The sequence below is a fragment of the Lissotriton helveticus genome, chromosome 1_2, assembly GCF_964261635.1.
Source record: "Lissotriton helveticus chromosome 1_2, aLisHel1.1, whole genome shotgun sequence".
NCBI classification, from domain to species: Eukaryota; Metazoa; Chordata; class Amphibia; order Caudata; family Salamandridae; genus Lissotriton; species Lissotriton helveticus.
In genome coordinates, this window is record NC_136058.1 from 148,094,490 (window position 1) to 148,106,984 (window position 12,495).

The 12,495-nt window shown below is 41.6% G+C and overlaps 1 protein-coding gene across 3 annotated transcripts in view; it reads right to left on the bottom strand.

Moving 5' to 3' along the window:
- ACOT11 (acyl-CoA thioesterase 11) overlaps positions 1-12,495 on the bottom strand; it is a 437,309-nt gene that overhangs the window by 67,625 nt on the left and 357,189 nt on the right. For all 3 annotated transcript variants that reach the window (XM_078670317.1, XM_078670310.1, XM_078670324.1), the window contains one exon: positions 4,859-4,990. In XM_078670317.1, the coding sequence (XP_078526443.1) occupies positions 4,859-4,990 (132 nt within the window). The remainder of the gene's footprint in view (positions 1-4,858; positions 4,991-12,495) is intronic.

Below are 12,495 nucleotides of genomic sequence, written 5' to 3' on the forward strand. Positions count from 1 at the left end.
TCTTGGACACTATCTCAGTCAAGGAACAGCTGGCAATCATCGTTTCAGCTAATCACTGCGCGTGGTACAGCCATACGGGTCCCACTGCCAATGAGAAAGTTACAATAACTTCCCTGCCCAATCCGCTGCAAGACATCCGTCCTCACCCAATGCAAGGTCATATACCAGTAGTAGATGACTCTTTCTTTTGCTTGATTGGTTTAAAGCTCAGCGGTACCATAATCTCATGCCGTAGTTATTGGAGGCGAGGCGCAGGTTTAATGTAGTTATAACGTACAACGTTTTCAGTCTCGAAAACTAACTGCCTGCCTGTCAAGGGAAATAAAGGCTAGGACTTTAAACAAGCAGGAACACAAACGCTGGCAACAACAACAACAACAAAAAAATGGCAGCCGCAACTCCGAAAATTTCGGAATCGGGGGTGTGTTTTTTTGCGTTCTGAGTGACGGATGACGTCACAGGGCGAAAGAACGCCAAAAACACGCCCGCGAATCCGGAGGAGACGGGGCTTGATTGGAGTGACGCCCCTCTCCTCCAATGGCTGGCCTCCGTTTAGGAAGCCAGCCAACGGAGGAGAGAGGCCCCATACCTAAAAACATTAAATCTCTCACCGACGACTGCGCAAGCGCAGCCGTACGGTCCTCGAACTAATAAACCTCTAAGGGCCTGATTTACAAAGGGCCTCCGCACTCATTGAGGAGGCCCAACAGTCGTGGGGGAGTCTCCGGGGGAGATTTCTCATTGTGCAGATTTCACAGAGTGTGATGACTCCCCCACAAATGCGGAGGCCTCCACCAGGAATGCAGAGGATCTTTGTGAATCGGGCTTTAAGTGTTTACTACGGTGTAGAGCTGTCCTACTTCACAACATAGTGCAGCCACCTGAGGCATCCCTTCTGGCAGGCCAAGAACAGATCTTTCATTAGGGTGTGGCAGTGAAGACATAATTGTGGGACTCACTTGTGGAGATCAGATACTCTGGATCATGGTTTTATCTAAAATGTGGTTAGTATAGCAAATCGCCAGTTCAACCCAAGTTAAAATTATGTTTTAACAGTTCTGTGGAGTATAGACTTGGACCGGAATAGCTTATTAATGTTTAACGACATGTTGGTTGAGAATGATTTTGGCACACAAGTTTGACTTCGGCCACCGACAATGCATCAGTAAGTGACAAATCAAGCTTAAGACCTTTAAAAAATATTGTTTTAAGTGGTGTTTGGCAGTTTATCCAATTCTTTGAACAATGGGATTCATAGGCTTGTCATTTTAATAACAAAAATATATACTTTAACTTTATTGCAGAAACGACAATCATGAAATTAAATCACATACTATTTTAAACTATTATCTTAATTCTCTTCGATTTCCTTTCAGCCGTGGAAATGACTGGCATTTATCTGCATTTATATATTGATTATATTTGCCGCACTACCAGGAGGAATAAAAATGGTGTTTCTTAAGCCCGCACTTTGCAAATCATTTATGCTTCCTCCAATTTCAATCACCACTGAACATAAAGTAACAGAACAATGAAACACAATATCTGAAAAAAAAATATTGGGGAACTATGTCACAATAAACATGATAAAGCATTGGGTGTCTTAATGGGAAAAGAATGCATCATCACAATATGTACAGACATATCACAAAAGACATAAAAACAATACAATTAGTAGAATGGAGGAACACAATACTGGTCAATGCAATGTGGGTTCTTCAATGTATCGACGTGCGTTTCTGCGAACTTATCGCCTTCAACAGGAAAACCACATTGAAAGTTAGGTCAGGGTAAATATACTTCCAAGCAAAATGCTTGAGGGCGTCCAACCGTGCCAGGAAAGCGAATGTCTTATTGATGAGATTAATGACCCAACAGAATAGATGTTTATAGATGTCTGGTCCAATGGGATAACAGCAAACACTGGGACATGATCAACAGACTTTAGTATGCATCTTTATGTCACGTCGTAGTTGGAATACCGTAAGAGAACAGTCTTGTTCGATTTATACTCGGTAAAATCTTGTTTATACAAGACGAAACAGGAGAGTCTTCAAATTGGTACCAACATATGGTAATGCCCGTGGGGTAAGTGCCTCAATGAGTGAGTGAATCCGCAAACGATATTTCGGGAGTCTAGTGTTCTCATTGTGGGTTGATGGTCTCCCATGTTTATGACCAAGTAGCTGCCTAGGAACTCTTTATGAATGATTGTATTTTCCGTGTCCTAAGAACGTTTATTAGTAACAGGGGGGTCCTTATATTTACATTAAACAGGTGGAATCACAGTCACATGAGGCTTCCTAAAAAGATCATATCTATTACATGTCGCACCTAAACTGGAGTACGAAATTTGAGGGCCAGATTAACATTAAATCTTCATGGCGAGACCGCACATTATTTGTAAGTCATTTTTAAAAACATTTGCCAGAGCCTAATTGGTAATTTCGTAAACACCTGTACAGAACCAAATATTTCTCAACTTGCAAAGAGCCTACCTATCCAGAAAAGGGGGATTTTGTTAAGAATGCTCACGGTTATGCATGAATAAACATGCAATACAATGGCCAATGCACATAAAACAAGCATTGGCATAGCCAATAGGTCTTGCCTTTGGGACCTCATAAGTATTTAGTTATACAGCACAATATATTTGATGCAACAACATCAACTGTTGCATGGCTAAACACTTATAAGGTCCCAAAGGCGAGACCTATTGGCTATGTCAATGCTTGTTTAGATCTGCAACACCCTGGAGGCTTCTGGAGATACGAAAATTGTAAATGTCAGTAACCGGCAAAAATGGCATCGTCGAACCATGCTATACTTTTTTTATATTACATGCAAAATGTTTTCTACACTTTCCACACCCTGGAATATACAATTTGCAAGAATAAGGTAATCCTTAAACGTAGGAAAAATTTCATTTTCACATATTGACTGTGACTTATGGCCATTAAAAACAAAGGTTGTTAATACAACAGGCGATCGTAGGTGTGTTAGAGAGAGAGTGTGTTTGTGTGTGTGTATTACACATTTACACTGGTTTTAGACGGATGTATGACAGTACAACACGATCATTTTGATGCTGGTACTTTACATCGTGGTCGTTACAACAACTTGCGTTGGAGGGCGCTGGATTGAGGATTAATATGATTTTCTATTCCAACTTCAGCCCGAGTAATAGTAGGGAAGGTGTTGGAATAGAAAATCACACTATTCCTTAACCAAGAGCGCCACCCAGCACAAGTCATAGTAATGACTTGCATTGTAATGGCTGCGTGTTAAAGGTTGTGCGGTGTAAACACCGCGTTGTAAGCGATGTTTCCCGTTTTAGACCCATATTTCATTAGAAAGATTCTACACGTCTGAAAAATGGATTGTAAGCAATGGGAAGCCCATAAAGTATTACAGTTTATCACAGCATACAGTGGTCAGTCTTCTTGCTTAAATAAACATATTATGTATGTTCAAAAATTGCTTATATAGTCACACATATGTGTGTTTGCATGTATATATTTAAAACATTTGCACGTCAGACATTCAAATATCTAAGAAAAGTAAAATCCATCCATTGGAGTGTCTGCTTTGTTCTGTGTCACACCAAGTATGTAAAGAACTGTACACACAAACTTTGCATCGATATGTTTATAAAATATCTGATATGTCATTTTATAGCGCTTCTGGCTGTAATTCGACGCTCTGTAAACAACAGATGCTTTCTGCATTCACATTAACAGTACTCAATATTTGGACTCCGAAAGACAAAAGGCAAAGTTGGCCTTGCCAAGTTTCGTATTACGGGCTCAAGATCACACCTCGTGTTTCCAGCGCACCTCCCTGATCCACATTGCTAAATATTTACGCCCAGGTCAGTATACTGCACTCTTTGACATACATATTACACATATATCAATGTCAGTGTCTTTTTAATGAAAATATCTGGTTTTGGAATAGTCATGTAAGTGTGACCCGCCCACTGCCTTTTGTGAGCTTCTTGTGAAGTTGAATATACCAATCAAACAGCCTTGGAGCAGTAGTGACCTAGTGACCTAAATGCATGTGACAATCTGAACTTCCACGGTCTGTCTGAAGCATGCACCAAAGCATTCAATAATATTCAATGTTTTTGGGTCGGCCTATAGTTTAGTCTAGCTCCTTTAGTACGTGAGTATAAAGCTGTACTACCGCACAATCGACTTGCTCCTCACTTACTGAAAACCGTGACTTGACGAAACGGTTCACAACATCTCTTTCCTTCTTTCATTTAGTTGCTTCCCTGTGAAATGAATCCATAAAAGAACGAGCGTGCGTGGGGGAGCGAATTGAAGCACAGAGAGGCACGCAAGGCTTAATGAGCCTTGACAGAAACCCACATGGCGGCTGCTCGCGAGCACGCTCACGCAAGCTTGAGGCCAGGAAAAGCCTGTGGTAGCACTTTCAAAAGCCACTCACTAAATTTCTTGCAAGCAGCGCATGCGCTGGCTCAGCGAGACCTAAAAACGGAGGGAATACTGGTTGAACTTCAAAGAACTATAAAGTATCACAATACGGGTAACAGTTTAACAGATAATACATCTGATGAGTGACAAATCTATAAGCATGCATTGCAAACATGAAAAGCCAATATATTAAGCATATCAGATACATCTAGAAGGAAGCTTAATCACCTGGAGGTGACAAACAAGACTCAATGAATTACTTTTGATGCACCTGCACAAAGCTGTGTGCAAAAAACACTGCATTTTCCATGCATTTTTTCAGGTAAGTGAATGATTTATGTAAACTCACAATATGTACTCAATTGCCACACCAAGGTATCTTCCACAACATCGGCTAATCCTTTCAGTGTACTTACCCAACATCACAGGGAGTTCTTCTTGATGCCAAAATAATAAAGTCGGTGAGTTTGTTGTCCTTGCTGAGGGCGGGAGTGATCACATGGTAGAGCATATCATCGTCATCCACTTGCTGTAGCAGCTCACATTTTCTGAAGAACAGCAAAATGCAAATCTTTTTATTTAAAATGTTGGTTTTCAGAGAATCCTGTAGTAGGATGACTGTTACGATTCTATGAATCACAACATAAAAATGTATGCCAGTCAAAGGTCAATAAAGAATGCATCTGTTACACAAATAGTGCAACCCATCATTCAGAACTGACCCAGAGTTGGGGTGGGCATTGACACAACAAAGGTATCTGTATACTCGAATGGCATTGGCAGATGGCCATTATTTACCAGCATCTTCACATTCTAAACACCTGGGAGAAGATTGCCAAGAATAAAAATGTCAAGGCTGTGGTATAACAATTGAGACTATGTTTCAAGTAAGCAGGTTAGGAAGAATACGGAGGCTCAAATGTGTATCTACAATAGAATTGCATTATAATGATGATAGCTACTTACTGGGCATACACAATTACCCGGCAAAGGTGTCCCAGCATGAAGTATTGTTAGAGCCACTGAGAATGAAATTCTACATATATGCGTTAATAATCGATAAGATACTCATTTTTTAAATTTCCTTTTTACATTGTTGAAGCTCACTAAAGCTTAACATGATTGCACATTTTCATCTATTTTATTAACACTGCCATTTTGTTATCCTGTTATTACACATTGCACATTTTAGCTCGACTGTCCTAGTAAGCACAGCCTCGTTCGGAAATTGGCAAAATTAATGATTCATGGAGAAGATAGTAGAATTAGCCTTCATTAGAGAAACTTGGAACAGTCTTCCAAGGTCTTCTAGCATTCTTCCCTTAAGAAGTGCCTGGTACCTGCTCATTAGAGTCTCTCTGTAGATTTTTGTCTGTCAAGTGTTTCTGCTTCCATTTATTTGCATTGGCAAAGTGTATAAATGTAGCACCAAAATGTATGGATTTTAGCACCACAGTCTCCATGTGTCTAGAAGGTGAAGCTCTTGTTCACCGATTTGGCATTTTACCATTACTTATTTTGATGCTTGATGTTTATTTTGGTATTAAACATGTGTTAGGACGGGCATGCCCAAGCGACATGCCTACTTAATTGAGGCTGGTCTGGTGAAAGAAATAGTCTCAGATTTATCTCTGGGAAAATGAGCATTGGTCCCCTTTAGAAATTGATAACCCTTGCGTAGTGCAGCAGAGGGAGATGCCCGTCAAGCCACGGAGCTAAGCCAGAACAAAGCATGCCTTCCCTCGAAACACTAAACCAAAAGCGACAAGAAACCTGAAGTTTAGGTCAGAGGAAATCGAAATGTAGGCTTTTGTCTTAGTACGGTCAAAATATGTTACAACAATTCTCTGGAAGCATCATCGTTATCCAGTCGGAAGGAGTTCGACTATTCCACCCTAGTCAATAATGACCTGGGTGGTGGGGGTTTCGTTCGATTGTGTGGTTTTCATGGAATTCTTTTGGCTTTTGGTGGCAGTTTATGATCAGCATATTTATTAGATTTTTTTGGGTGATCAGGCTTCACCATGTTTGTCCTTTTGAAATATATTGCAGTGAATGGCTGTATTGATGGTCACAAAATAAAGCATACTGGACTGCTGATAAAATATTTTTGTCAAAATATAAATCATTCATTAGTTGAGTTGTTCTAATTGTACAAATTGTGGTAAGCTCTAAGGTGATTAAACCAATGAAATATAGTGATCCTCTGCTGAGGTTTGAGGAGACATCTTTGAGAGAAATCGGATTCTCTTTCACAATTTTGTGGTTAGTGGTCCAGAAGTGAAAATGTGGGTACGTTCTATGAATACACAAATATGTTCCTCATTCATGTGAGAAAAAAAAAAGAGTTTGACATGCTGTTTAAAATCCATACCAAAAGTAGAAGCAGTCCTGTCTGTTGGTTCCCCATTGTCCGCCTGCAGCTTCACCACACAGTTCTAATGAACAACTAGAATGCTAACATTTTACATTCCTGACAAATGTTAGATGCACCGGAACACCAAGTTTCTAGAATAGAGGCTGTAGACGTTAAAATACTGGCTATGGAGAAGACTGCAGTAAATTAACAATACAAGGGGTCCAATTTTGTCATAGAAGAACAACTTATCTTTGGTGGCTCTCTCTGGTAAATACTTTATGCAGCCACCGATTCTTCCCCCTTTAAATCCCTCAAGCACCAGTCCAAATCCAGAACACTTTCTGCAATAATTCCTAGCTACAAGCAGATGGCACTATTTAACTTCATGGCAACGGTTTCCCACCTCCAGATGCGTAGACACACATTTGCATATAGGTGTACCCACAGCACACCGACAGTGTATCAACAGATAGATTATCTGCCCTCAGATGGAGAGCAACTGACAAATTAGGATGCTGACAGTGTGCAAAGTCTAACTTGGGACCTTATAACTTACAAGAGATACCCTCCACATAAAAGGAAGGTGGGTGGACAGTGAGAGATCGGTGGTTAGATAGAGCATCCACCAGAAAGAGTGTTACTGAATATAATTAACTTCTTCTTCTGATCGATGCTGCTAACTGCAGATTCCTCGCCTTTTGAACCAATATCAAATCAGTAACCCCTACCCCTAAGTTTGGAGGGTCAAAAGAACAGTCTTTTCACCAGGAAGTACTGCAGGACCAAGCAGGCAAAATGACCCTCCTTGTGGACCTAACGATCCATGGTACCTGGAAAGGACAGACGTCCTTGCAGCAGCACCGGAACCACTTTAGCCAGGGCCAAAGTGGCAGCCTTTGCCTTGATGGAATGAGTTTTAAGGGCCACAGGAGAATATTTTGGGCTCAACACAGTTTAATGCAAAGAACAATCCACCTCAATATGGTCAGTTTCTGTGCGGAATTTCCTTTTTTTTTAACCAGTAATTCAGGCAAAGTTGATCATCTACCCAGTGCATCTTACTCATATCAATGCATAAACTAATGGCCAGTCTAGGATCCAATCCGTGTCGCCTTTCCTCCTACTTAGAGGGATGTATTGAAGAGCAGAACATGGGGAGCATACTTGGTGCCCCCAGCATGAGAAGGAAACATTACTTTCAGAAGGAGAGTCCAAAGCATCAACCTGTCGGTAGGAAATGTCTTTAGACAGCAATGGAACATACAACACTTGATGCGATGGAAGGAAGGGACGATGATGAAAAAAATCATCTTGATGGTCAGAGGTTTCAGGGTACAACTGACATAGGCTCAAATGGCACACATATCAAAAAGGTAAAAGACAAAATTATGATACCACTGCAGCATGATAAAAGGAGCCAGGGGAGAGACCTATATCCAAAGCCCTTTTAAGGAACGCGTTATAAAGGATGACTCGAATAAAGAAGGCTTATCAGGCAAAAAAGAAAGGCAGAATGGTCCGATGAGTAGCCTTTAATTAACTTAGAGGTGGGCGAGCCAACAATTTAACAGAGAGAGCCAAGCCAGATCCAAGTCAAGGATTTGACTTGGCTCTAGGAGCACGTGAACGAGTCGAGTGTTAAAATATTTATCATGTAAATCATGCAATAAACATCATGTTAAAATATAATAAGGTGTTTGCATAATTCATACGTTTCATGTTAGTACTTCAGATTGCTTGAGAAGTACTTATTAGAAGCAAGAGTTTTTAGACATAAACAGAGAAACATTGCCACCTCCACCTTGATGACAATGCATTAGTGAAAAAGAAGCAAGTCATTTGTTATAAGTGGCCTAGGTTCTTATAATAGATGGAGCAAATTATAGGATATTAAACACAAGGCATGACTTTGTACAGCACTTCCTGAACTCATGTATTTGAACATGCTTTCTTATGCAACAAAAAAAGGAAGCTTGGTGAAAGAAAGTATTTACCTAAAATCACACAATTTGGTCTAACCTGGAAGCTGGGATTTCCAGTTTTATGCTGAGAATAAGCCACTAGATGGATATCTCTTTCTAACACCAAAGATGAATGCTTTCCCTTGATTCTTGGAAGATTAGATGAGAGTGTAGGTGACACGAAGAATGCACATTTGTTTCTTGGCAATTTTACATAGCTCGAACCTTGTCTAGGGACATAGGAGCGCTTGACTACAGACACAGTTTATGGTACATCTTTTTTTTTTTGATAGAGGAAGATTTACCGGAAATCACAAGATACAAAGCGGAGGCCGGGATTCAAGCCCAGTTCCCATGTTACATGTTTTGCAAGTGTAGGCCACATCGCCTCTAGTGAAAGCTCGGCACAGTTTGGGACAGAGGTTCTAAGAGGACCTCAAGCTGATCCAGGGCCAAACATCACGCTTGAGCCTGACTCAAGCTTTCCTTGGCTCACCCACCTCCACTCTTGCTGGGCTAGAGAAAAGACAAACAAATCGGACAGCTTGGCTCAAAGAGGATCAACTTATCTGTCCTCTCAACATAGATGAGCACCTCAAGTAGATGTACTTTGTCGATGGTCAACGAGCAGCAAATAAAAATTAAAATAAAAAAGCAGATCCACCATCACTGGTGGAAGTCAAAGCCAATCAGTTGATCTGGTTAAATCTCCATGCATGGAGGTGTAGATTGGAGGTTAAGGTGCAGAACTCCTCCTTTCTGTTGAGACAGCAGGTTCTTCTAAAGTGGTAGTCAAAGTGGAGGACAGATGTTTGGAATCAGCAAGTCGGTATACTAAACAGTTCGAGCCCAACCCAGGACTAAGAAGATGAACTCCCTCAGCACCAGCCTCATTGTGGGGAACATGTTTGAACCTTGGACTATAGCAAAGTGTCTTCCAACCACCAACATCACTAGCATCGAGGCAAGGGAACAGCAGGAGAATCCTCCCAAGCCACAGGTTTGATTTGAGTTATCATATAGCATGACAGGCTGAGATCTTGCGAAGTCTGCTCTGGATAAGATATAGGAACTGGGACAGAGTCCCAAACTGGTGCATCACTAGCCAAGGCAGAGATGTTACATGGCTGAAGCAGGGACCAGGACTAAAGTAGAGTATGGTCATGTGGCACAGGAGGTGGCTTGCTGGTGGAAGTTCAATGTAGGTCAAAGAGTCTTGAGACCAAAAGATATGCCAGAGGAACCCAGAACCATTCAAAACTGCTGCAGGATCAACTCATTAAAAACCCAAAGATGGCCTGGAAAATTCGGGCACACTGGCTCCAACCATGGAATCCTGTCTGAATTGGATGATGCTGCCACAGTTGGAACTTTCAACTGCAGACTGCGTTACTTCTCCCTGAAGTGGGAACAGGGGGACCCAGTTAAATGCCACATATCAATTTGTGCTTGCATACAGACTTAGTCTTGAGTTAAACACACTCAGACGATGAAGGTACTTCCTTAATAATCCAGATAAGGTGAGCTTCTCTTTTTTTAAAAAGGATTGATTGATTAGTCACAAAATGTGAAATGAGGGGAATAATTAGGAATTTGTCTCCCAAATATTAGGACTAGTTTTTTACGACTGGAAGTAAAGCTTAAAAAAAAAGAAAAAAGCATTTGGATGAACTTGGGAGTTATTGATGTACTACTGGGCGCTTACTGAGAATATTAGGTGAGTCTAATCAAGCAGGTTTTTGAGTTAGCTTAGGGGCATTAGTGCCTTGATATCTAATCTTATATTTTCTTTTTTGTCTTTTCTCAAGGTGTAATATTATAGATATTGCTGAATTGTGTGCACTTTTAGGAGCCAACAAGAGAATTTGCCGTGTATTGGGATTGTTATAGTGTTAACATCCACATTGAGTTTAAGGTGAGACTCATTAAGAGTTAAATAATAAGTCATTTTTAATTAGTGTGATGAATTAATTAACGATTGTGTATTCATTTTGATGTTTTTGGGTTCTACTTTTCTGTTAAACAATGAATATAGAATGTGATATAGGCAGGATTATACTATTAGAAAGGCATATAGGCAGACTGGCCCTAATTTATAAATATAGTTTTTTAGAATGGTATATAGGCAGGATGCTAGATGGTGATTAAAATATAAAAGGGATGTAGATTGGTTTTGCTTCTTGGCAATTTGGTGACAGTGTGTTTTTTGTCTTTACAGCCCTGATGATGTCCCGGATGGGACGAAACGCGTAGGCTGTAGTCGATCAATGGTGTATAAAGCCAAGTAACCTTTTTCGTGAAGATCGTATGAAATATCTATATTATGGATATTGTCTCATCGAACATAACTGAAGCAATTAAAAAGAATTGGATTCATTGCTGAAAGAAACCTGTTTGAAATTTAGTTTTTGTTGTTATGATAAATTGCATATTTCAATGCTTTTGACTTAGTGAAATTATACATGGATGCTCCTTGGGGTGCTGTTGATTTTTAGTCTTGAGTTACCTTAGGATGGCGATTGAAATGATGGCAAACACTGTCTTTGATGATGGACGGAGCTCTGAAACTTTTCAGACACTCGCCCCCAGTCACCGACCTGGGCTGAATCCATCGTCATTCTTTAGCTCACTTCGCCACCTCAGTTCAGACCCCGCTATATGCAAATCAGTCGTGACCCTGTGCCTCATGGGAACAGTCCAGCCGAACTGCCAAGCCAGGTCTTCCCTGACCCGGAAAAAACATCCTGGGACCTGTTTCTGGGTAACACCCATCATCAGCCAGGCTAGCTTAATTCCAGTGGCAAAGTGAACAAGGGACCCATGTCGGGGCATACCCTGCCAACTTAAGGCAAACAAAGCAAACACAAGGAGACTAACCTTGCCTGGCTTCACACTCCCCAATAGTGAGCGTATTTAACACAGGACTTTGAGTCATGATTGGAACCAAGGCACCAAAGTGAGGTTGTCAGACTCCATTCTGTGGGGACAGAGCGGGAAGGGGCTATTGGGCTTAACCCAAGGGGCTTTTGGACTTAACCCATGGGGCTTCTGGCCATTTGTCTCTGTTATACCAGGGACCATCCTAATAGTTCTATCAAACTGGGCCATGTTCTACCCTTCACCACATAACTCTCAGTGGTAGTGATGGCGAACTCCGAACTCAAAGCCTACAACACAATAAATGGATTTCCAGCTCAGTGTTTCTCCTTTCAATCAATCAATCAATCCATTTGTAAAGCGCGCTACTCCCCAGTGTGGGTCTGAAGGCGCTGGGTGGAGGGGAAGGAGGCAGCTATTGATCAAAAAGCCGGGTCTTGAGAAGTCTCCTGAAGGTCAACAGGTCCTGGGTCTGATGCAGGTGTACGGGGAGGGTGTTCCATGTCTTTGCGGTGAGGTGGGAGAATGATCTGCCGCCAGTGGTCGTTCGGCGGATGCGTGGGACGGTGCTGAGGGCATGGTCAGCGGAGAGGCGCTGGCGATTCAGGCTGTAGAAGGTGTGTCGTTTGATGAGGTATGCTGGGCCGGCATTGTAAAGTGCTTTGTGAGCGTGGGTGAGGAGCATGAAGGTGATCCTCTTGTTGACCGGTAGCCAGTGCAGGTCTATCAGGTGGGTGGTGATGTGGCTGTGACGAGGAATTCCGAGGAGGAGTCGTGCAGAGCCGTTTTGTATGCGTTGGAGTCGTGTCTGGAGTTTGGCCGTGGATCCCACATAGAGGGTGTTGCCGTAGTCCAG